At 42.9% G+C, this 26,842-nt stretch overlaps 1 protein-coding gene across 2 annotated transcripts in view; it reads left to right on the top strand.

The window, feature by feature from the left end:
• Positions 1-26,073, top strand: part of pou6f2 (POU class 6 homeobox 2) — a 79,976-nt gene extending 53,903 nt beyond the window's left edge. For both annotated transcript variants that reach the window (XM_086191299.1, XM_086191298.1), the window contains exons 8-12: positions 7,236-7,373; positions 13,900-14,109; positions 16,520-16,673; positions 20,605-20,773; positions 25,261-26,073. In XM_086191299.1, the coding sequence (XP_086047425.1) occupies positions 7,236-7,373; positions 13,900-14,109; positions 16,520-16,673; positions 20,605-20,773; positions 25,261-25,768 (1,179 nt within the window). In that variant the 3' untranslated portion in view covers positions 25,769-26,073. The remainder of the gene's footprint in view (positions 1-7,235; positions 7,374-13,899; positions 14,110-16,519; positions 16,674-20,604; positions 20,774-25,260) is intronic.
• Positions 26,074-26,842: the final 769 nt, after the last annotated feature.

Below are 26,842 nucleotides of genomic sequence, written 5' to 3'. Positions count from 1 at the left end.
AACATTCCAGAAAACTACAATTCATAAATAAAATTAATTACAAAAGTGTGGGGAAAAGTAAAGTTGCAGATGAAAAATACTGCGTGTGCGTGTGTGCGTGCGTGTGTGTGTGTGTGTGTGTGTCCGCGTGTGTTTGTGTGCTGCATTTATTTTCAGAATGGGAATTATATGAATATAAACAGCTTTGAAGCAGTCTGACATCTGTCCATTATTTGGGGTAACACCTGTTTTTAAAATCACAATTTTCTAATAAAACTTTCAAGTGTGTAGTCTAGTAGCTGTGTGTGTATATGTGTGTGTGTGTGTGTTTGTGTGTGAGGGGGGGGGGTGTGGTTTGGAGCATGAACAGGCCTTCAGCTCAGCCTAGCCTCTTATTAATGCACAGGAGATCCAGCTCTTAAGAAGGCAGAAAATTGCCTTACATAACAAGCGCTCCACAATTTAGAAATACAAATGTGCACTGTTGACTGAAGCAGAAAATAAGACTGTTGCCCATCAACAGCACCACATTTCATATGAATAATTATAAAGCATGGGAGCTAGATGAGGAAAACAACCTGACCATGACAGCTCTACTACTTTTATTTACTTCAAATGAGGGATTAGGCAGGAAGGAAAATCTACAAACTTAAGGACCAATGATGAGCCTTGAATTTCTAAATAAGCACCGACTTCAATTTATCTAATTTCAGAACCATTTGGGGAATTGTGGCCACTTCCACTTTTATATTTACACCTACACTACTGTAGGCTTTGCACTTACACTTTTCAGACCTCACCAAGGTGATATCTCCTACGTTTTTGTGAGGTCTGCGATTCCTTTAAACCTGACCCCCCATCTGTCACGCAGTGGGCAGAGGGCTCTGAGCTCAGACACCCAGCAGAAAGGCACAGTTCCCTGATCGGCCCACATAGACAGTGGGGGCAACACGCATTAGACGCCCACACTGGATCCCTCGGATAGAGCGCCAAGCTAGGGCTCAACTAACAGTGGATAAGGAATAGGGTTTCTTTAATTATAAGTCAGGGTTGTGACATTGAGTTCCCCCCTTCCTCCTCCAGCAGCCTCCCAGACACTGTCTAAGTGCTTCGCTCCGCTGAGGAGGCCAGTCCCCCCGCGGGGCGCGATTCCACTGCCTGTAATTTCTGATGCCCATTAGTGACCGCAAACAGAGCACCGGGCTCACACAAGGAATACAACCGTGCAGCACTGCCACGCTGTAAAAAGACCCTTTTAATGCAATGTTATTGCATTATGCCCTCCTCGTACACCAAGTCAAAAGTCCCATTTGTGGTCCCTGCAGAATATTATCAGAAAATTCTTCTCCACAGTCTTTTCGGTCATGGTTAGCGGAGGCTAGATTCACAGTGTTTTATGGTGCACAGTGAGCTGTGGAAATCCAAATTCCTCTAAACTTTCCCTGTCCTCTAAGGGGAGCATTTGCCTAGTGGGTCATTTCATGCCCTTTATGATTAAAAGAGGAAATGTGCATTTGATGGTTTTGTAAATGGACTCAAGTAGAACATAAGTGCATTTTCTCAAGTCGTTTTAAAAGAGCAGGAGTCAAAACTCAAGTAATCAATACAAATACGGCTGTAAATGTCATCAATTCATCTGTTCCCTCGCACTGATTTAGCGTGTTATATTTTGGAGAGAAGGAGAGACAGCGAGGCAGAGAGACATAGAGGGAGCGTCGGGAGGCGGATTTATCGATCTAGGGTGACCACATCATAGCCACAGAGCCCTTCTCTCGTGATTAATCTTGGGGCTTAGAGTTGGCCAATGACACATGACAGGCCTCCCCCTCAAACTCCTCCATTTCTCTTCATTACTGGCCATATTTTTGGACACCACAGTGGAGAGTAATCATTTACCTTTATTGTGTTTATAAAGCTGCGGCATGGATGACCCCTCTTATATTGAATTGAGGACATCCAAAGATCACTGGACATTGATTAGGAGGATATTAAAGTCATTCAAATGCTATATTTATATGTCAAACAACAGCAGAGTGAAAAGAGATTCCCCCTGAACGAATCCAGTTGAAAAATCTCTCCCAAGATCAAATAATATGTTTTATTGAATATTTGAGGTAATCGTCTGGTGAATGTTTGGAAGATAATACAGTACAATAATAATCTTGATAGTTTCTTCACAGCCTGATCTTATGGCTTTAATGATTTTTCATTTTCTCGCAGCAAACAAGAAAACAAAAGTCCCAAACACAGCGGCAGGAGATTTACTGCAGCGCCGGTTTAGCACCGTTGTGATTTCCAGCCCAACGCAAGTACAGAAATAACTGCACCAAATATGTCACATCATGCACTGAAATGGTCAGCACTTTCCCGTAGATACTTAATCAGCAAGTAGTTTCAAATTTAATACATCTGGAAACATTATAGATCATTCCAGGAGAAAAAAAAAGGTGGAAGAGGAATATAGTATAACTTAGATTTTTTTTTAACCCCCCCCCCCCCAACCAGAGGAAATATACTGCGCCTGTGATTGATGACGGAGAACCCACTCTGAACCTCGGCGACTCACAATTATCAACAAATGGGCTCGAGCAGATTCTGTGTAATGATTAAAGCTGCTGTTAATTTCGCATGAAGGTAATGAGTGGGGAGATTGACGGCCACTGTCTGACACTCCATCATCCCTTTATAGTTAGTTTAAACGTTTTCACGACTCTTTTCTCCCTTCATTTGCATTTTGCCTCATTACATATGGCCATTTCTGAGCTCGCCTGTGATATCCATTTCCTGGTGTTAATGCATTTTATTTGATCAGCCAAACCTCCTCAGTTAACTAGCAGTCATTCTTGCGTTTCATATGACATCACTCCATTAGCGCCGTGCCACTTCAGCCACCACCACCCCCTCCCGCAGACACGTACCACCGCAACCAGCCCTCCGCTGCCTTAAGCAATTACTATGTCCGACTGTCACCGGATGCAGTGTTATTGTGTTTTACCGGATGTTATCTGCCCCAGTTGTCTTTACTTCCCAATATTTTTCTCAGAGAATGCCTCTTTTTAGGGTTTATTTTTCACAACGACTGGAGCAGAGGCCCACTGGTGCGCAGTCGTCGGTGCTCGGAGGGCTCAGAGTGCACAACCGCAGAGGCCCCGCCAACCAAGGGACCAGAGGTGTTTTGGAGGGCCTAATGGCATTTTGATGTTTAAGCACAGAGGGCGTGAGGAAGGGGAGGCAGAGAGGTGGTGGGAGAGGCCGTTTTGGGGGAGGAGAGTCAGCAGAGGACTGTCAGTGGAAGACTAGCAGAGGTCTGACAGATAGAGAACGTGTTTTCTCATGTCACAGCTGATTACATTCACTCTGGAGTGGGAGAAGAACAGGGAGGAGACGGAGGTGTGAGGCCAGAACCAGCATGAGAAACTTCCATACCGCTGCAGACATCAGTGACATCCCGATCATTCGGAACAATCAGGATATCGACGCGTAATTCGTCCTTTCTGATCCACTTTTGATGCGCTTGTTAAGGGGCTGGAAAGCAAGGAGGTTTGGGCTTATGCCACATTTGGGGATGCGTGTCTTGGTGGGGTCAGTTATTGGAAAGGACATCACAATACGGCTGCGTCACAATATAGCGCCGAACAACAAACATCGCAATACTTTACAGGATTTACAGGTTTCAGAACAGAGCTGAAAATACAACTGATGGAGAATCGAATGATATGCATGTCGCACATTACTGAACAGACCAACTGTTTTCCTTGTAGTGTCCATGCCAATTCAGTAGAATGATATTGGCAAAGTGTTGCAGAGGTGTAGGTCTTGAATGAGAAGTTATCTGTTGCTACATAGCAAGCAGTTTGCTGGCTGCCCTTCATATGTCACATTTTTACACTTTCATCAGCTCCTCCCCTACCGCTCTGGACTTGTCAAGACTTTTACATTGCATGATATTCTAATTTTAGTCGTTTTCTGTTTTCACGTAGCTGCTTTTCATTGTCAGTTCAAAAAATAAAGGACTGACCATTAATTAGCCGCATCATTGTCTGCGGTGTGTTCTCTTTGATATTTTGGATAAATGTTTGATTCCCTTAGTGAGTCACAGATGAGTAGAAAACAAGTTTAATACACCACTGAAGCTTGAGGGGATACAAGTCATCCCTCGCCTGCCTGGTGGTGGTGTGTCTTCACCACTTTCACCATTTATCTTTGGTCTTTTTTTTTTTTTTCATCCTGTGCAGGTCAGGGGAAAAAAAGCAATTAAATTTAAAACGGCAGCTTTGGAAAGGGGGAAAAAAAAAAAAAGAAAAGGAAAAGCCAAAGAATAAACTCCAGTAAATTTGTGTCAGACAATTTTTGTTTCCAGGGGTCTCTCCATGGTTTGGAGGGACCCTATTTTTCCCTCCATTGCTGAGATTACACGGGTTACTGCACCAGGTGACCCTCATGGTCAAATAGGCAACAGAGAGCCTGGTAGGGTTTGGATTCCCTCCCCTTCACACCACACAGAGAAAAGATGCATTTTTAACAATTTGAAGGCTTTTATTCTTGTCAGCGGCATTTATTTTGTGCTTTTTGATCCTTCTGGAGCCCTTTAGATTTGGCGATATTGTGCCGAGCGTGATAAAGCGTGGTGTTTTAAAGGTGACATGTAACAGGCTGTAATAAGAAAATAATGTAATCTGTCCTAAACCAATAGATTAGCTCCCGTTTATTTTTATTTTTTTTGCATTCGTTGTATCTCAGCCGTCTTGTAGCCGACCAGTACCGCTGCCGAAAATCCTCTTGACGCCCTTTTCACTGGGAATGAAAAGAATGAAACACAATGGTTAACATGCAGGCTCTGCAAGCTGGAAGATCACTGTTTATCTCCTCCAACACATGCAATCAGCACAAATGCTGGGCCAGGTCTGTCATTTTGTGCCTCCCGCCGAGGTGTTGAGAGGAGTCACCGTGGCGGAAAATCACCTGTTTAGGTGTTGAACACAGCCTCGCCTCTCCTTATTCCTGGCTCTCCTTCCAACTGCTATCCATATTACACAGTGCCAAGAGATGCAGCAGTAAAGCCTGCGCTCCTTTCACCTAGATTTAGCAGAATAACATAGCATCTGGAAGGGCTATCATCGAATGAAATACAATGATAATATTTCAAATAAATCTGCAAGCTTCTCCAGCAACCTATCACTCACACAATGACACCAAGCCCCGCACATTTTCTAGCTGCGCTCGCCTGCGCAGATCACATTATCTGTTTGTCGATCTGTATCCGCTTTAACTTGGCTGTTCTCTTTACCTCCATCACATCTACGACACTGTAGGATCTCCAAAATGTCTTAAAGGACCCACTCTTCCAACACTTGAGTACTTTATATTCACATCAACCTTTCTAACCTGCTACACCTGGTTCAGGCGCGATTACTTCTTCTCCAGTCTGAAGGAAAAACAGAAATAAACTAGTTTCTGACTGATATCCATTTGTAAAATCACATGTTAATTCAATATTTTGAGGGGAATACATCTTTAACGGTAGATGAATATTACAAATAAGTAGCTCATGAATAAAATGTGTTTCAGATTATTGTCACTCTTTGCTGGCCAAATCCATTTTATACGTTTGACAGCAATATACATACATAAGTGCTGCATGTGAATGAAAAACTCTTGTGTTATTGAAATATTCTGATTAAGGACCATTTGATGAATGAGATGCAATACTGGGAGAAGCTGCAGCTGATTTTTTTTTTTTTCTATATCAGACAAGTACTTTTTTTTTTTTTTTAAATGACCAGATTTCACAGTAGAATAAGAAGTTTTTGGGGCACTCTGTGAAACGCTGCAGTAAAGTTCTTAATTTTCAGAGAACAAATCCAGAAGCTCAAAGTTCGTATCAGTTGGGAAACTTCTTATTGTAGTCTTTAAAAAAAAACAAACAAACAAAACAATAATGACAAATAATCAAGCTATTTATTTTTCCCATTTATTATTAAATCAGAATCAGTTTTCTTCCCTCCAACATTTAAGATTTGCGAAGGACAGCGGCTGGACACATAAAAGACAATTCTGCGATTATCAAGAAAAAAAAAAAACTGGATGACTTTCAGACGAAGGGAGGCAATATCAATCACGACCAATTTGAGGCCACCAACATGAAATATGATTTCATAAGACAAATGCAGTGTCATTCTTAATGTGCTTAACCTTTACTGTCAATGAAAAAGTATTGATCGCTGTGTGGCATTTTTTTCATCATTTGATTTCAGAAAGTGTAATAATATATGGTGGCGGAGTACGGTAGGAGATGAATGGCAACTGAATGAAGCCGCAGAAAGTATGGAAAAGTTTACACTTTTAGCACACAAAATATCTGATAGTATTGTAGTTTATTATGTTTTAGTGAACTTAAGGACGTATAAAACCCATGCTGGATACTTTCAAGTCTTCCTGCTCTTGATCTCGGCAGTCCTGTTTGAATATTTCCAACAATATTAGCAGCAGGCAGCCTATTTCCAAGCCATGTTTCTATTATTTCTCTATTCTGGTGAGTAATTGGGAGGTCTCCTATCTTTTCTTGGTCTTTGATCTACTTACTCAACCTAATAAGACTTTGCTCTGCGACGCTACAACCAAATCAGCAGTGCATTTTCAGCCCCCTAATAAGTGGTTAGCTTGATTTATATGGGTAATCTCAGCGATGTGGCGGGGCTCTACAACCGCTCCCTGCCTCTCTTCACAACCACAGGCCAGACCAGATGAGTCCATTACAGCAGGGGTAAAGACGGCCGTTTTAACCCCCCTTCTCCTTCAAAAGTCTGCTATCTTGTGTGCTGCTGTAGTGTGACACAGGAGGGATTCTCGGTCGAGGCGTATTGAAGCGGTTGACAATACAGTGATGCATGGCCACACCGCCTTGTTCTATTGTGAAAGCGGGATGCTGTTGGGCCATTGCTGCAGGGAGAAAGGCTTTGCTTGGCCCGTGGGGAGCCCCGGGGGCCAAAGGAAGCACTTAGAGTGGTAAAATGGCCACTTATTCACAGCATTCCGTTCTCACTGCTCCTTGCTACCCTTGAACCTCCCACTGGGTTCAGAAGCACAGACCTCTGGGAGCTGTATGATGGACTGCATAGCCCTCACTACTGGACTGGACCCAACCGCAGTTAGCCGATTCTGGCCTTGGCAACAAAATAAAAACACCCGCCTACCAAGCCGCTCTAAATTTATGTTATACTAGTAAATATCTAAATGATCTCTCTCCCCCCCGACAGCTGAATCCTCTGGCCAGCCAGGCGGCGGTAGCAGCAGCAGCAGCCATGGGGTCCATCGCTGGTTCTCAAGTGTTTGGAAACACCTTGTCAAACCTGCAAGGAGCCACCGGACAACTGGTCACCAATGCACAAGGACAGGTGAGTCTCATGCCTTGATGCTGAAACGGTCCCTTTCACAGGTTCTAGAGCGCCGCACAGATGAGGACTTCTTTTTTTTTTTTTCTTTTTTTTTTATAGGCCGAACCTAGAAATCAGCATCGCCTCATTCAGCAGCCACTTTTATGGTTTGTGGAGTAAAATGCAGTCATTAGAGGTACCACGCTAATGTTGCAAGGAACTCCAGCGTGGACAGAACTCCCAATGTCATCACAACTACCTCTGCACTTCTTCTGTTTTCAGGAGGATTGTGTTTGACGTCCACTAGAACCTCTGCAGTCTGACATTAAACGTTAAAAATATCATAGGCGAGTGTGATCCATTCACTGAATTCAGACATTTCACCAAAAACATTATCAGAATGTCCTTCTGAAGAAAGATCACGCTAACTTATTTCTGTGTTTTAGGACTCATTCGTGCGCCACTCCACTAAACACTGAAAATAGAAACCGTTTCCGTGGTTACCAGACTTAACTGGATGTTGGTGACACACTTTATCATGTCGACATGAGCAATTCAAATAAAACATTTAGATAGTATTTCAGATTTGTCCTCATAGATTTCTAGCAGTTTTATCTGAAAGCTCTTTGTCTACAGTCTAGTAGCCAACCCACACATATATTAAGCTTTTTTGGCAATAAACAAAGCCTTTCTATCTCTTATCCGCATGCGCCTGTCGCAGCAAAACGCTGACCTTGTCATATTTACAGGTTGGCTGCAGAATTGTTCCATCAGTAGCCAGAGGCTTGAATGATGATGCTTGTCATTGTTGGGCCCTATCTAATGAATCATCTTATTGCAGGCGCACATAGCACACATTAAAGGAAAAAATGTATAGACAATGTGCCCTTTCATGCCACTTTGTGGTATTTACCTTAACCCCTGTTTCATCTTTTAAGACTCTAGCACATAAGTTAAGAAAAACGTGGTAAATCCGATGCCTCAATTCGTTACTGGTGAGGTTTCTTCATATCGAAACACATAAAAGGGATTGTTTCATACAGCTGTGTACCAGCAGTTGGACCAGGCCTCATTGTTTACAGTTAAGTGTGGTCTGCATGAGAGTACTTGATGCTAAACGTCGCTAATGAGACAGTATGGACTTCCCTGTCTCACAAGGTGCCTGGAGCACTGGGGACAGATCACTGTGGATATGGACTTGATGGGATGCACTGTGCTTTTGTAGTGTCTTGGCGGCTGACACTCCCTGACATAATCAGGTCACAGAGACGGTCAAAGCCCTGGGCTACAGCCTTTGCTCCCCACCTCATTATTCCACTGCATTATTCAGACAGAGGGCTCTGAAACATGCACTACCCTATCAGAAGGTCTGGCCCCCCCCCCTCCCCGTTCCCCAAAACACTGAGGAGATTATACAGCCTAATATATACCTCAAACAAGGCTGGAGGTCCAACAAACATGCTCTCTCAGGCTCGTTCTGTGGAGAGAAAATCTAATATCAGCATGGAGAAGCTACAAAACAGGAGTCAAAGGAGCAGCCTTTGGAAAGAAGTGTACTAGAGAATGCTTTTATCATTTAGAATGTGTGGGGGGGGTTGGGTTTGGGTTTTTTTTTTAGTTAACAATCTCAATCATCAATCACTTTCTGAGTAAAAATTCGCATTTCTTTGCATTTTAATTATGGTAAACCATATTTGACCTCCTGAATTCCTCAACAACTCAGTCTAAAAACCCTTTTCATTACTCTGGGGACCTTGAGAAGTGCCAGGTTTGATGGATGTTTGGAGTTCGATATGTTTTTAAACCCTAATTATATTGGCCCCAGTCTTTTTACTCTCCAAGGAGAATCAATGAGTATCTTTTATCTTTCTTGCATGAACAGTAATTAAGGCTGTGGATAAAAGCCAGAATGTTGTGGAGTCACTTTCACCCCAGATATTTCCCCTTTTATGAAACAGTGGCATGTTTGCAAACGTCTTCAGTAGAATTTCTCTCCCGTGCTGCACTCTGGGAGTAAGACCGAGGCAGGTGAAGCAACCGAGTAAATACCTCTGAAATGGTTTGTGTTGGAGGCAAACCCCACCGTAGTTCAACCTGGAAACCCCCACTTTACGTTGAGAATCCATACTTGCACTCCCAGCAGTGCCTGTCTTTCGCGAGGGCTCAAGCCCCGCCCACTTTTGCCACTAACGCACACAACATCGGGTAAACGGAGCAGACAAAACAAGTTCACCCGCAAAGCCGACCCACAGAAGAGCCGTGTGTTGTATATTGATAGAGGCTCAAGCCTTTAGATCAAGTGTAACCATGTTGTAAACTGCTATTGACCTCACAATTGTAAATCCTCTCCGGGGCTGTAAATATTGATTATTTATCAATTTATCCGTCAATGGTCTGTAAATTTCCCAACAGCTTCTTCTTTCTGACTGACGGCTGAATTATAGGTTAAATTTACTGTGATACCAAACAGAAAACCGGCAAATTTAATATTTGCTATTTTTGTTTTTTGTGGATTGTTTCCATCCAAGTGTTTCTATTTCCTGTGGAGTTATCGACATGAAAGGTCTGAAAATGGAGCCCCCCCCCCCCCCCCTCTCTTTCTCTCTCTCTCTCGAGCACTATTTCAAGTGCAGTGCTCAAGAATCTTTGTATTTTGTGGACTTGTGTTGTGTATTTGTTGACACAAGTTCAAACTTTCCAAACACTTTCCCCCCTTTTTTTTTTCGGGTCTCAATTCAGTGCATGTACAACGGAGGAGAGAAAATGGGCAGAGATATTGCCTGGCGACCATGGCTAAAGACACAGATTGCCCTGGCTGGAGAGATGAGATGACATTCCTGTGGAAACAAGAGCAGCATAATCTTAATGAGTTCTGCTGGGTGGAGAGTTACTCCTGTACCGTACCACATGGAGCACCCAACAAACTCACGAGGCCAAATAAAGGAGGAGAGAGGGCTAAACATGAAGGATTTGGAAGGACTGATACATGGGGAAAGAGTTTTTATTTTTTCCCTGTGGGGGGTTAAATATTTTTTGCAGTATAATCCCACTTTTGCTCATAACAAAACATCATAATGTTTCCAGAGGACTGATAGATAACTCACACCTTGGAGAGAAGAGACCGAGAGGACGGCGGTAAACTCTGGCCAGACCAGCTGGACGTGCAGCTTATTATTTATTTGCAATATGTTTAAAACTTAATGGTTGGTGGAATGAATGTTTGTAGTAAACAGAGCGTGGTATCATCGCCCGGATTCCAATGAAGAGACAGGGGAGCGCCTCTTGTCTCCCACCCAAGCCTTTTTCCCATCCATACCGGTGAGCTTTGACGATTTGCTGAACCTTGGTTTTGTCTAGCGAACTAATTTGGGTTCTCACCAGTATCAAGTAGAACCTTTGTGTCATCGGCTGGTGAGAAGAAAGGAAAACCAAGGCAGTCTTTTTTTTTTTCGGTCTCCACGGGGAACCTAATTTGGGTGTTCAGAACAGTGAGAGCGCTCAAAGCTGCTCAAAATAAGGTTCGCGAATAGAAACGGAACCAAGGTGGGAAAGGCCTAAAAATAAACGGATTCTGTACTTGTAGCCTAGTCCATAAAAGTTCAATGGCCTTTGTTTCAGACATTTTTTTTTTTTGTGCCAAACCAGTATATGATGCAGCACAAAGGCAACATGAAATAACAGCACTTTAGCATTTTAGGATTTTGTCAGTAAAAGATTGCAGTTTATGGGTTCTGCCGATGAATTTTAACGGCAGGGTTACATTTATGCTCTCGCGAGTGTGCCAGAAATGAAATCGTGGCCTTTTCCAGCAAACACACATTTATACGTCACAGAGGTATGATAGAATTTTACATTTCTTGAGTATTTTGTGTGAATCCAACATATACGTACATTTTTTTCCCACTATGAGAACATTAATTCTGGATACCTAATTTTACATAATTATGTTCATGTTCAGCCCTTTTTACCCGTCTAACAATATCAGACAAACTGCCTGATGCATTGCTGTTATATGATAATTATGAATAGTCAAGTCAAACTTGAATACAGACTCAAGGACCAGAGAAGAAAAGTGCATACGATATAAATTTACACATTGAAAACACATAAAATTAAAAGATGATAAGATTTGTAGATGTGTTGGGGGGTTTTTTTCAGATGAGAAAGATACGCCCAGAGAATATTTCCCATTAGATCCCTCGCTGCATTTGATCCTCATGCTTTAGACACACTTTGAAAAACATCCAGGTCCAATATCCAACTCTAATTAAACAAACTTAAACTTCAAACTCTTGGAATTGATTATTTATCGTATACACAGCCGCTCCTCTTCTGTCCATAAACTGACACTCAGACTCGCGGAGGGACTTTCCCCTATCAGCCACTGAAGAGCTTTATGACTCTGCCATGAAACATCTGCCTGAGATAGTCCGACAGAGGAGCGCTGCCTTGCCGAACAGCGACGAGAGCTAAGCTGTCAGTCGCCTGCTCTTTTATTATGCTTATAGAACAACCACTTAGTCCAATGACGATGAATAATTGAGCGGAACAAGTTCCCTGCCACAGTGGCATGCAAAGCGGGATCAGTGGGACTCGGGAGACACGAGCGTCAGGCAGGGCAATAAAATATGCTAAGTGGCAGAAGAACATTACAGGGAATTTGTTAAGCTACGAGAGAGAGCGAGAGAGAGAGAGATAAATTATCTCCCCCCTAATGTGAAGCAACGTAAGCAAATGAGCCGTGGCAGGGATGAATTACAGATTGTCGACCCACCTTTCTCTCACTGATCCCTCCCTATTATGTCAAAGAGACAGGGGGAGGGAGGAGGGGGAGGCGCACCATGCACTAGAGTGCATCAGCAGTGGTGGCCATAGAGACTAGAGAGCAAGAAGAGGCTGGTTAACACAACGTAAAAAGCTGCTGGTAAATTTATGTCGCTGCGGTTTGAGGTGTCGACAGAAATATGAACCGAAACGCAACCTAGCTTACTTTCATCGTTCGGTTTCTATTGTTTTTAAGAGAGACCGATAGAGAGGCTTTGCATGTCAAAAATATGTCTTAGATCCGGTTCAAGAAAACTGTTACTTCACTGCGTCGTTGTTGAAGTAGTTTCATGGCCCCAACGTTTCTTACCGTTGCGCACCACTACTACCACTACTTACAACTGCTGCATTAGAAACCAACAGGGAGAGGGTATACGTCAGCCCAGACGGATGAATCAAGTCCCAATTAAAGATTACTTTTGATTCTAACCGAGGAATACGCTTCTCCATTAGCGTGACAAACATAACCACACTTTGAAGGAGTTTCCCACCAACTTTAGCAACAAACCTGGGAGGTTGTCCTGAGGGTGAAGCGTTTAGAGACTGACCAGGAGCGTTCCATTAATTTGTTGTCGGTGGGGTGAATGACTGCATAAACACATTTTTTGATGAGTTGATGTGACTTTGACTTGTACTCAGAGCAGCCTTTTGCTCTCGTGGTATCTGACATATAAAGAGTTCAAAAATAATTCTCAGAGGTTTTTGTTTTTGGGGGGCTTTTTTTTTTTTTTTTTGCCCAGATGCCAAACAAGAGAATTTTAGAGTGATTTTAGAGTGATGGGCGTCTCAACCATGTTGAGTTGCTCTCTGGTGTAATGAGGCTTGGTGGAGGGCCGCTGTCATTGGTGGTGGGGGGTGGCTGCTCAGGAGCTGCACAGAACCAGTTCCCAGATGACATTAACCTTCATCATGGTGAAGAGGCGCTAAGTCCCCCCTAAAGCTCCACTCTTGGCCACACTCTGGCAGCTCTGAGAGCTAAAACGCTGCAGTGACACTCTGCCGCCCCCTTTGATCTGCCCTTCCTGATTACAGCCACAGAGGAGGAGAGAGCGGGGCATGGAGGGGGTGGAGGAGGGGTGAAGTACCCCTGGGACCCCGAGAGTCCTGTCTCACTCTCTGATGCTCCCTTTCTCTCCCTCTTATTGTTCCTTTTCTTACTCGTGTGTGTGTGTGTGTGTGTGTGTGTGTGTGTGTGTGTGTGTGTGTGTGTGTGAGAGAGAGAGGGGGTGAAATGGGGGTCTCTCAGCAGCTTTCTCACCAGAGACAGACAAAGACACTTAAGAACAAACACACTTAGACACACACACACACACACACACACACAGTCACGCATGCACGCATTTGTCCTGATCCTGGCCTGGCAATGGATAATACAGTCAGTGGTGTGCACCATCACACACACACAGGTATTCAGTGCTGACCTTTGCAGTGCGCTCGCAGCAGTCTGCTCTGGCTTCACTTGCTTTGGCCTGGAAAACTACCTCAGTGACAGATGATCAGTGAGTACACAACTGGAAGGCAGGGGGCTCTGATTTGCCTCATAGCACCATGAAACAGCCACTCATACTTTGTTTCCAATCACATCCGAAAAGCCAAAAAAAAAAAAAAAGCCTCAGCGGTGGAGATTATTAAGACTGATGCCTCCAGTAGCGTTTACTCTCTCTGCTCTCTCTTCTTTTAAAACCACCCAGCTGATTTCATCTCCTCTCTACCCCCTTTGTAGATAATTGGAACAATCCCACTGATGCCCAACTCTGCAGGGCCCTCCAACCAATCAGGGGGTGGCAACCCAGCACTGCAGGTACAGCCAATTACACCTCAGCTTCTGACCAACGCTCAAGGCCAGATCATCGCCACGGTGATCGGCAATCAGATCCTGCCTGTCATCAACACCCAGGGAATCACGCTGTCACCAATCAAGCCTGGACAGCAGGTAAGATACACATTTATAAAGTACGATGGCTTGTAGAAGCAGGGATGACCAACAATGATGAGCTGACTTTAAAAGTGTTGAATGAGCAACACCTAGTGGAGTCAGATGAGAGCTCCCTCTGTTCATTAAACCGGGGGCTTCCTAAAGTTGGGGGGTGGTCGGGGGTGTTGGGGGGTGTTGAAGGAGGATTTCCAGAAATTGAAAAAGCCTGGAAAATAATTAGAAAAGCCTTACATTTCCTCAAGATAAAAACCGTGCAATAACTGAGAGGAGAAACAGCAGTTGGATTTTAATAAATCTGGGGCAAAGGGGGGGCTCTGACTTACCCTGATATTTTACACATTGGTTTACTGTTTATAGAGCAACTGCAGAGCACATGAATCAACATATCAGCTGTAGCATCAATGCTGGAAATAGCGCAGTTGCTAAATTACAGCTCTCATCCCAAGGCAAGTACCTTAAAAAAACAGTTAATACACACAAAATGGCTCATAGAGAGGGCATAACAAATGTGAAAAATACTACAAATACCTACAATAAACAGTTGAAGTGTACAGTAAAAGAAGCAGCTTGTGCATGAGAGCATGGCTTGATTCTGTCTGTCTTATTTGCTATCATATGAGTGTTTTAGCATTAGCCAGATTTGGCTAATTTTTACTATTTTTTTTGGGCTACTTTTGTGGGCTAAAAAATAAAAAGCGCTGTGCGGATACACACCTTAGATGTAATTTTGGTGTTAATTGGCAATATATGTCAGGGGGATGGGGCTGATTGTGATTGGACTGGAAATCAATCTGGAAACCCTGACGAGACTAGGACTCTCCTGAAGTAACCTTGCCCCCCCCCAGGCTACCTCATATATACTATGTAACTTCGGTCCACCCCTGTGTGTGTGTGTGTGTGTGTGTGTGTGTGTGTGTGTGTGTGTGTGTGTGTGTGTGTGTAACGTTTGTACGCTTCAGCCACCTCCAAGTATTGTGGAGGTTGAGTCTCTGGTAGCTTTATTCTGAGGGTCCTGAGCTGAAACCCTCTGCACTCCCCTTCAACCAGCTCTGCTTCACACTCAACCCATCAGCTTTGCATTTGCATCATTCCTCTCTGGAAAGTGTTGCAAATGTGTGTTTGCATGTTTCACTGTCTGCATGTTTGGAAAGCACTTGTCAGCCAACCTTTTCAGTCTTAGAGGAACGGCTGCACCCCTGTAGAGCCCACCCCCCCCCCATAACCCCCCCCTCAAAAAAAAAACAAAAAAACAACACTTTTCATCACCCCACTCAAACTCAAACACTCCTGCCTCCACTTCCACTCACACTCCCTCCCTCCCTCCTTCCTCAATCACCCTCCCAGGACTTATGATTTGTCCTCTTTGACCTAAACAAGAGGTGCTTTGTTCTGATTCAAAGAACGAATGTTGCAGGTGCACGTAAAACATGCCGGTTCTTTTCATCTCTGTTTTCTTCTCCCAATATGAGGATCTTTACGGAGTCACATGCTTTCACACAACAATGAAAACGTCATTGACACCAAATTACAGAGTAAAAGTTCCAGAGTGGATGAACTCTCTGCAGATGGACACCAAATTGTGACTCCCTGAAAGCATCAAACACTCTTGAATGAATTATTGCATTTGTAAATAATGTTTTTGATTTGGTTTCCACTTCAAAGCCCACATGTACACATTGTTCCGCAGGCATAATTTACGGTTGTCAGAGTCTGCAGTCTAGAATATTTCCAGTGAAGCTAGATAATTCTCCGAGCCTGTCAACAGTCCTGACAGTGTGTTGACACCCCCCACCATCCAAACAAACACATGCCACAGAGAAAATAATTAATAGCAAAGGAGGAGAGGCGAAGCCGGCCTAGCTTATGGCAGCGACAGCTTTAAAAGTGAAGATCTTGATCTTGTAAAAGCAATTCAAATGTGCATAAAACATGAAAATACATTGTTGTTTTGCCATCAGAGCACAACGAGCGTGTGGATCATGAATTATGTTTGATACGCCGGCTGCTGTATCCACGTTTTATTAGCCTTCTCACCAGGCCAAGAGAGAAATCTCTAATTGTCATGAGCTTTTTAAACTAAGTCGCTGTCTACAGGGAAGCCATTACGAAGCTCATAGGCGACCTGAGCTGAACCGGCTTCCTTTTACTGTAGTAACCTGAGACGAGCACTGCTGAGCAGACTACCGGCGCTATATTCTAGGCAGCAATTAACACGCTGCAAGGTGATCTCATCATATTCTGCCGTTAAGTGGCTAATGTAATAGCTGTTGATTGGTTGATTAGATTCAATCCTAATCACCGTCAATGACATGATGCTTGTAAAGGAGGAGCTTTCTGATGATGTGATGATGTTTATTCTTGTCTTGTGTGCGCGTGGGTGTGTGTGTGTGCGTGCGTGTGCGTACAGCTGCCTCAGGCTCAGCAGGGTCAGACAGGCCCGGCGTCCTCTCAGCCAAACCTGCTCCACATGCCCCATAGACAGAGTCCTCTCCACCAGGCCTCTTCCTCCTCCTCCACCTCCTCTTCTTCCTCGGCTCTCAGCGTGGGGCAGCTGGTCAGCAGTAAGTGTCAAACAAATGTCGACAAATAGCTGTCTGTGTTTGCAAGTCCTGGAACTCAAGCATATGTATTTTCTTACCAGCCACTAGTATTTATTCACAATGATGATTGTTGCCTGTAGTGGCAGCAGTAGCAGAGCAATGGGTGTCGCATTGCGAAAGGCACGAGGAACTCAAGATTACCCCCGAAAGCACCAAACTGTGCAGATGCGTTGATGGCTACGTCATACACTGGTCCATCCCAAACTCACACCATGCTGGCAGGGCCAGCTATTTTTCAAAATGGCCACCAGCAGTTGTTCAAGCTTACTTATAATGCAATAACAGGCAATAATATAGGCCTGAAAACCACATATAATTCTCACAATCCGACAGACATTTACAAAGGTATTGGTTCTATCAAGATTATGATTACATCATCGGTAAGGTCATGTCTTTGGCGCTGTGTATTTGTCCGTCAGCAGGATCCACAAAGACTTTGAGGCCATGCTTGGTGGAGGCATGTAGTTTGGGCCCAGGAGAACTCAGTACATTTTGGGGCTGATTAGTTTTTTTATTTTATTTTTTTTATATTTTTTAGATGTCGGCCAAATTCATATCAGAGTTGATCAGAAACACCCGCAGAACTGGGGGATTGGTCTCTTGAGGTGATTTTTTTTTTCGTTTTTGTTTTTGTGAAACTGTTACCATAGCAAGGCGACCAATTCTGATTGAACAGGAAACTGCTGTAAGTGGACTCCACACATCTTTTCCAAACCTCACACGTTAGATGAGAGTTCCGACCTGTAGACATCTACAAGAGGAATTTGAGTCAGAGGCTGTCACGTTTTGTGTCCATGATGTGCTGTTGTGTCCAACATCACAATATATAGTAGTAGTGTGTTCTCTAGCGCCACCTAGTTGATGCAGGAAGTGATAGTTGTACCAGGGAGCAGCAAATATCCAAACATCATCAGGTTCCACCTCCCAAACGCTCACACGTGCATGGTGGTCGCTGCAAATTTTGTGGTTTCCATGTACAATCGCAGGAAAGTCATCATCTTCTTCTTCTTCTTCCTCCTCTTCCTCTTCTTCTTCTTCTTCCTCTTCCTCTTCTTCTTCTTCTTCTTCTTCTGTTTATAATGCCGTCCGTCTGAGTACCCTAATGGGGATACAGAGAGGAATTATCAGTTAAAAATGATGATTCTGTAAAAAAAAAAATTTAAACCCTCTTGTATGGAGGTGTCGGCACATGTATCAGAGACAAGTATGTGCTAATATAAATAATCTGCTTTGGTAGAAACTACTAGTAATCAAAAGAGTTGTGTATTTTCATTCATTTTGGTGTCCCAGTCCTTTAACATCATGGACTAGAAACTCAACACGCCAGTACCTTCCTTACTCTCAGCGTGGAAAGCTTTTGACTGATACGCCTCCTCAGATTTCTTAATTTTTTTCCCCGACTGTCTTATTTTTCTAGTTTATTCGACGATCTAAAGTGGCGTCCTTTATGTATAATTAACAGAAGTTTCATTCTGGAAATGCAGGAGCCTTTGGAAGACCCTTATAAATCACCGGGCCACAGCCTGTCAACACACAGCTATTGCCTTTAAAAACTCTCTTTTATTCAGATAAATTTCATTTTTCAGACTCGATTCACCTAAACTCATTTCAAAGGCAGCTACAATGCCACAGAATTTAATAAAAAACAAGTCGCCATTGATCAACTTGTAGACATTGTGTTTCCTTTATGTTTACTTGTAGCTGGAGAAATATCTTATAAACCATTTGGAGTCTGCACCAAATCCTTGTGGCTCACTTCTGCGGAAAATAGAATTAATGCTTTATGCTGAGTACGAGCCCTATCACTTCCTCTCAATATCACTTACACACACGTAGCAAAAATCCCCTGACAGCATCAGAGACGTCGGCACGCCAGAGAAGAATGAAACATCCCCACGATCACTGTTTCAAATCATCAGTAGAAAATGCCCTTCAAAGATACCTTTTTTTTGTCTTTTCTTTTTTTCAAGCAGAGGTCAGACAGTCTTCCTGGCATCTATTTGTTGACTGGAGGAAGACAGTCAGATGATCACGGATGCTAACAGAGTTGGTGGACATGTGTACCGTTATGACCTTTAAATCCTGATGTCACCTAAGTAAAGCTGATGAAAACGAGCACTGGAGCAGTAGAGTAACGCCCGCAGCAGCAGGCTTCACTGTCCCTGACTAAAAGGACCGTCCGCATGAAGACGAACAAATAAATAGTTTTAGAAATCATTCTGACTCAGGAGGCCCATGGAGTCAACCCCACAACCGTAACAATCCTGTGATTTTATGAATATTTCTTCTGAATAACTCTCCTAACTGAGCGTTGGATTCTCCTTCCTCCTCTCGTGTTTTTTAAGAATTTTTGTGAAACCGCAGGCGCACAAATCGTCAGTGTCCATGTTTCCTGAGCTAACGGATGCAACTGCTACAAAATAGGACCAGTCTGAACCCTCGTGTGGGGAGAATTATGGTTACAGTCTTCACTGTCGGTGTCCACGGCCCTGAAATCTAAAATCACCAGCCAGTCACACCTTAACTGACTGGCATGTCAAGACCAGGTAACAATGCAGGCTTAGCTGAGGGAACAAGAATGCTGAGCAAACTGCACGATACATGTTAACGTTATTAGCGCTTGACTTAGTCGTGTCTGTGTCATTCCTTTTGAGTATCATAAAGAAAAATACAAGCCTGTAATTTACAGAGGCAGTGTTTGTGTCTCATCTACTGCAAATAATTGAGTGTTTAACCTGTTATTCTTCCGATATAAAGCTTATAAGTCTGTTATTGAGGGGCAGAAAGTAGCTTTTTTAAAGCAGAAATTACTCGTAAACTTGGCTTCTGATCTAAAATGGCACAAAAAAACAAAAACAAAATGTAGATGTTGGTGACTTGAAGCCCAACGTGTCTCAAGGAAAAATGGATCTGTTGAGCATCTTTCCCATCAGCCCTTCAAGCCGCTAAGTAAATGGACTCCGCTGGGAATGATAAAGAGATGCTCATCAATGTGGAGATGATGCGACCCGAAGCTGTGAGTGCTGCTCCCTCCCATTTCGTCGAGTTCTCAGTCCCTCATCTACCAAGTGTTCACATGTCTGGAGCACGCCGCATACGCTACACGTCACTTATGAGGCACAACAAGATGGCAGCACCATAGATTTTTGCTTAAATACGCTTGGAGGATTCCTTTAATAATTCATTGATAATGACCAAGATGAATAATTCAGAGGCACAAACTTTGCTTTAGTAAGCAGGATGCCAGGGCACCTGACATTGATGTACAATGTGAAATCACTTTTTATTAGCCGGGAAATTCTTCAAGATGATACTGTGAAGTTTTTGGTGTTTTTTTTTGTTTGTTTTGTTTTGTTTTTTTCCCCCTCCATCTGCTCAAATACGGAGATTCAGATACAGCATCTCTTTGTGTAAATCTGAAGCTGAGAGGGTTTTATAACATCGTGGCTGTGAGTTTGTGGCTGGGTGCAGGTTTGAAGGCTGCAACTGTCTTCACGAAGGGTCAGAGGATTAAAATAATGTTCTGTAATGTCTGCTGCCAAGAAATATCAGCTGAAGATCCATATGTCTATTGAATTAACATGCTCTGTGTCATGGGCTTTGTTCATACGCTTTTGTGTGGGAGAAAAAAGATTTACACTTGCAAGTCAGAGCCATGACATACCTGCATTCACACCACAGATGAATTTATTCTTCAGAACATCTCCCAGACACTTGTACAGGGCAACAATAAATAATACGTTCTGACCCGGAGCCAAACTATTTTTTAAGTGGTTTAGAGGTGATGATGATTGCATATGGCAGAATGTTTGCTTCTTTCACTCGTGGAAAATGAGGTAAGCAACAGAGGAGCAGAGGGCTAATAAAATGAGATGTGTGTGTTGTATCGTAGACCCGCAGACTGCCCCCAGCGAGGTGGATGGGGTCAACCTGGAGGAGATTCGTGAATTCGCCAAAGCATTCAAGATCCGCCGCCTGTCCCTGGGCCTGACACAGACTCAGGTGGGCCAGGCGCTCAGCGCCGCCGAGGGGCCGGCTTACAGCCAGTCTGCCATCTGCAGGTACGGAGAGACAAAGAGCGAAGGGAATGCTTCATTATTTCCAACTAGTATGTCCTAATTCTGTCAAAGAGGAAACCGTGCAGCCTCAATGACGTCTGGTGCTCATAACTACCATCTATTTTTCATGTCAGACATGATTAAGATATTAAAATACATAATTGACTATCACCACCTTGACAAGCAAAGCGCTCGTGTCTTTACTTAGCCTCCTCGCTGCCTCCCGTCTCATCCACTGACATGACAGCATCATGTCACTTATGCAAAATACATACACAAGTATTACACCGAGCACTTAAAGCATTTAATAATTACTAAGGCCAGTTGCTGTCCGCTCAGGATGAACACGGAGGAGCTTGACGGCGATGATCTGTTAATAAGATTGCCATGTTTTACTGCGGCGTCAAGGACAGTTTAGTCATAAATGGTGTATTATATATTCATGAGACAATCAGTGTTTCATTCCTGCTGCTGTTCCACTTCACTAACATCTGCATGAAGGCGCCAAATGAGACGCAGTTCCTCTTTATGTCAGAACAATCAGTCAAATATCGCCTTTGCAAGAAAAAGTAAAATAATTAACCATAGTTTAAAGTGTCTTGTGTAAAATTAAATTACAGAAACTTAACATTGACCTCTTCCTGTAGCCTTTTTTTTTTTAACCCTCCTCCTTGTTTTGAGGTGAAATTCCATTCTTATCCCCCGTATTAATTTTAATGCCCCTCCGAAATGCGTGCGCTCTGCTGATGACCTGAACTGTTTATGGGACACAACGCTGCCGTGAACTTTTAAAAATTTCATCACATCAACATCAAACGGCCGATAAAATGTGAAACCGTACGGCGGCGGGGTGTTGTTATGAGGCCCGGCCGTCTCCAACTAATGTTTAAAGTCTTAAAATCGCACATTAAATATTTACCGCCAGGCATAATTCAAATATTTATAACATACATTAAAAGCCATTAGCTTCAAAAAATAAACATTCTGCGGGCTGTTATTCATGCCGTTATGACATTTTTTTTGATGTTGTTGTTGTTGTTGTTGTTTGTATGACATTGGACATGACATCCTGATGTTTTAAGTAGCGAGCTGAACTTCACGTGCTTTAGTTTAGTTAACATCAACACAGACATGAAGTTTGAGGGGAACGGGACGTCGCTGCAGCTCTGGGGCTCTCCGACTCTCAGCTCCGACAGTGAACAGACACTGACAGATGCTTCCATGCTGTCTCCTTTCATTGCTCACCATGGTTCCAGACACTTTATTAGTTTATCTAAACAGGCACAGGCATTACATGAGGGCATCAGCAAAGTAATGATGCTCCCATGTATGTCCTGCAGAGAAGATTTAGATCATATCAATAACGCGAAATATAACCAGGGCAAAAGTCAGCCGAATGTTAAAGATTTGTCAACACGTTTCACAGCTGGACATCCATCGCAGTCGAGACGAAGACGCAACACGGCGTCAGTGCAGTTTTCAAACTGAGGTTTCGCAGAATTTGGTGGATTCAAATTGCGTCAGAATGGCGGTTCAAATTAAATATGGCGGCTCTGCGACGCACACGGCGTTCTACAGTTGCAAGATTTGATCAGGATCCAACAAAAATCGCACCTAAATCGTTTTGATGGGTTTTTTTTTTCCCCCGTGGAAAGGAGAACACTGTTCTTAAGACGTGCGGCTCATTGCAGTGTTTGTCAAAATTATTGCAGTGATCATAATTGTCCAACCCTAATCAACATTTGTGCAATAAAAATCAAGAGTCTTCTAATTACTGATGCACAACTGGTAACATATATGTGTGTGTGTGTGTATGTATATATATATATACATACACACACACACACATATGTATTCTTCATAATGTTGTGTCCAATGTTTTGAGACATTTTCAACGTTTGCTTCATAGATTACAAAAGTGTTGGTGAATAAAATCAGAAAACAAGCAAGAACGTCTGGTTTTGACAAGGAAATGTTCTTCGTCATGTCCGTGTAAAAGTATGTTTTAAAAATAATCGAACACAATTGTTCTATAATTCCCTGACAGTTGCTATTAACGTTCCTCGGTGTCCAAGTTTAACAAAAGGGAACCAACTGACGGAACCCATTCCGAACTAGAACCTGACGTTCCACCAGTGAGCCAACGTCCTCTTTAGGCGTCCATACAGTGATCAAAGAGGAGAACGTGTCAGAAACAGGAGACATGACCGATGTTCCACACCGGGTCGTTCTGCAGACGTCCATGGAGCCGGTCTACAGTAGCAGGGGAGGAGTGAGACAGGCTGCAGGTGCATTCAGGGCCACTTCCCTCTGGTGCTGATGCACTCGTGATGGGAGTGCATACCCCAGCAGAGCAGCTCTCCACTCATCTTAGTATCTGCGGGTGTTGTTGATCCATGAAATGTCCCGTCTCTGGTGACTCTTCATATTTACTAATGTATCCCCCGCAGTATAGAGCGCTCCTCTCTGCTGTTTAGGATTAAAAATAATACCGCCTGAGTATGAGCAGGAGGAGAAGGAGGTGTAGGAGCAGAGGAAGTTCACGCATGCGTGAGCAGCTCACCCCTCCATGTTTGTGTCTGCAGCAACTCACCACGCCATTAAAAATGTCTTCAGAGCGTTGTTTGCTCCACAGAGAGCAGCTCTTCCTCCACACTCCCCGCTGTCTTTCCATCACACCTGTCAGGCCATTCTTACACTGCATGTTACTGCACTAAAAGCTTCTGCACACGTTACACGCATGTTTGTCCGGAGCACGTTGAGGAGACTCATCAGAGCAGAGCCGGTCCCCTCTGGTTGAGTTCAGTAAAGCTTCTTCATTCCAGAAAACCTCAAGATCTCTGCTGGATTAGAGATGAAATTACAAATTAGCCAGATTTTAAAAGAGACGATTTCAGACAGAAGTTGAAGCTACGACAAATGCGACTTTATTCAGAGACGTGAGTGCGTCTGACATTCACTCCTACTTTTCTACTAATGGAACACAAGACTGCACACCAGTGAGCGACTGTCCTCCTCTTGTGTGTCCTTACCACAGAAACACTCACGTGAAGATGAGCCCCGTCTGCCGTGCTTATATTTAACACTTAGGCTTAATTAATATGCATCCTTCTTATTTAAGTGAATACATCTTAAATCATATTAAGGTAAAGCTTAAAAAAAAACAAAAAAAAAAACATGATAAACCCAAAAATAATTCCTACAATCCAAACAGAAACATTCTTCCATGAACTCAGAGTGGTGATCATTTGTAAACCATCGACTGGAGAAAAAAAAAAAAAAAAACAATCCAGAAAAACATTAGAAGAACCTTTTTAAGGCTCATAACTCAAAGCATATTTACTAAAATGTCTGCTTTTTTTATAATCTTGATAAACGATTTCACAGATGATAATTTTTGAGAATGTTCTTTTTTTTTCTTTTTTTTTTTTACAAAGTAACATAACATATTGGAACTTGGGAAACATTTTGTTATGATTTTATACACAGAAATCATGTTCAGACATGTTTAAAAAATCAGTAAAAGCATTATTCATCAGATTATTTCTTTAAAATTAAAATCTTATACCAAGAGTGGACTATTGTTCAGTTCCAACTGCTAATTACTGCTTCATGATATTAGATGTTTTCTTTAATTTATATGTAAAATAATAGTTACTAAAGCTGTTAAATGATGATATGTGGCCGAAAGGTGAGCTTTCCTTCACTGCGTCACTGCTGAACAACACAAACACGATGAGCTGGAGAGGAGCTCCTTCAAAATAAGAGCCTCCATCGTATCTGCTTCAGATACCACATCCGATTGTATCACAGTCAAGAGCACCGGACGGATTCATTGAGCTGCCAACCCGCCGTGTTTCCGCAAAGAGCTTCGTTCTGCATTCTTACAGCCGCTTGCTAAGATGCAGAGTATAAATAACAAGTCAGAATTATGTGTCACGCAGCCACAAAGTTGCAAAAACTTTCAGGATTAGAGAGCGCAAATGTGTTCTTATTAAATATAAAATGTTAGAAGACGAAGAGAAAGTTTGAAAAATGTATTAAATGTACATTTTGATGAATAATTGAAGCTCTTTTTGTAAATAAATGATATTGTGCCATATTTAAGTGCATGCATTAGTGGTTTGTTTTTATCACGGGGGGGGGGGGCAGCTGTGGGGTATTTGGGGGTGATTCCTGTTTTGTTTTGTTGATTGATGACGTAGCTTATTATTGGAAAGCGAGATGCTTGTTTATCTCTAAACTCTGGCGCTATAATATCTCCTTGCTCCACTATTGCCAATTTGGGACCGAGAGTAAATGAACACCGTACTGGTGAGCAGCAGCCCCTCCAGCTGCTGCAGCTGTGGTGCTTCCAGGGTTTGGCTTGGATGTGGACCTGGATCTTAGTCTCAGCCCCCTTTGGCATTCTGGTTGAGGAGACTAAAAGGCGAGTAGCTTTGTTCTGGCAGGGCACCTAAGTAAGATTCTTTTTTCTCAATTCTCCCCAGACACACCATCCTGAGAAGCCACTTTTTCCTACCACAGGAAGCCCAAGAGAACACTATAGGTAGCAGTCTGACAGGCAAACTGAACCCTGGCCTTTTATATCCTGCCAGGTTTGAGAAGTTGGACATCACCCCTAAAAGCGCCCAGAAGATTAAGCCCGTTCTGGAGCGCTGGATGGCCGAGGCTGAAGCCCGCCACCGATCCGGCATGCAGAACCTGACTGAGTTTATCGGCAGCGAGCCTTCCAAAAAACGCAAGCGGAGGACCTCTTTCACCCCGCAGGCGCTCGAGATCCTCAACAGCCACTTTGAGAAGAACACACACCCCTCCGGACAGGAAATGACGGAGATAGCTGAGAAACTGAACTATGACAGGGAGGTGGTGCGGGTCTGGTTCTGCAACAAGAGGCAAGCCTTGAAAAACACAATAAAGCGCTTGAAACAGCCCGACATCGGCGCCGCCGTACCAATGGACCCTCTCACCGACTCTCTAGAGGAGCTCCCGAAATGAACCAAGCTGTTCAGGAACACACACAAACATACACACACACACACACACACACACACACACACACACTCACAAAAAAAAAACCAACAAAAAAAGGAGTGGAGAAGTTGCAGCAGCCGTTGAGGTGGACGGACTCTTCCTGACGTTCCCAAGTCACCCGGATGGACATTTCATGAGTTTGCGAACTAAATGTTGTCAATGTGATTACCACAATTATGTAAATGACCTTGGCGAAAACCAAAAACATAACAAAAGAGATTAATATCTGAGGATTATGTAAAAAAAAAAAAAAAAAAAAAAAAACACAAGGAGAAAGAAAAAATACAGTGTGCTGTTTTCAAAGAGTTTTAGATTCTGGCTTTACAGACCAGAGTATTGCCCAAACTTTGGTTCCCATGTGGGAGGGAATTTAGTAAAGAGATCATACCAAATCAAAACACTATTTACCAAAGTCTGTTGCATCTGAAGAATAATTTTGTAATGTAAATGTGCTCTAAATTTTTACATTTGTACTGGCAAATCTAAGCTATACGTGTGAGTGTAACATTTTACGTCCGGCTTTAATTTTTTTTTTCCCCTTCATTGTTTGTATGTAAATATCTTTGAGAGAAAAAACAAACAAACAAACAAAAAAAACAACAAGAAAAATGCTGTCTTCACCACTATCACTTTTTTTGACTTAAAAATGAAAAACAAACCAAAAAAAAAAAAACAACCAAAAAAAAAAAGAACTGTTAAACATAATAATGTTGTTTGCTTCATCTGCAAATATTTTCAGCCACCGTGTAACTTTGTACAACTTTTACAGGTATTTATTAATAATTCCATGAGATTGTTTCAGACGACAGAGTTTGTCACATGATGAAGATGATGATGAAGAAGAAGATGATGAGGATGATGATGATGGGTTTCGCTGTCGTCTACCGCAGCTTCGTTTCGAGCTACTGTGTCATTCTGTTGCCAAAGCCTGATAGCCAAAGAACACATAAACATCAGCTCAAGGACTTGGGGAAGATTTTATCTTTTATTTTAGTTTTATTTTATTATGAATTATTATTATTGTTTTTTGTTTGTTTT

The sequence above is a fragment of the Aulostomus chinensis genome, chromosome 21, assembly GCF_037954235.1.
Source record: "Aulostomus chinensis isolate RoL2024-O1b breed Wild chromosome 21, RoL_Achi_v1.0, whole genome shotgun sequence".
NCBI lineage: Eukaryota > Metazoa > Chordata > Actinopteri > Syngnathiformes > Aulostomidae > Aulostomus > Aulostomus chinensis.
Note: the sequence above shows the minus strand (reverse complement) of the source record. Positions and strands in the feature narration are given on the sequence as shown.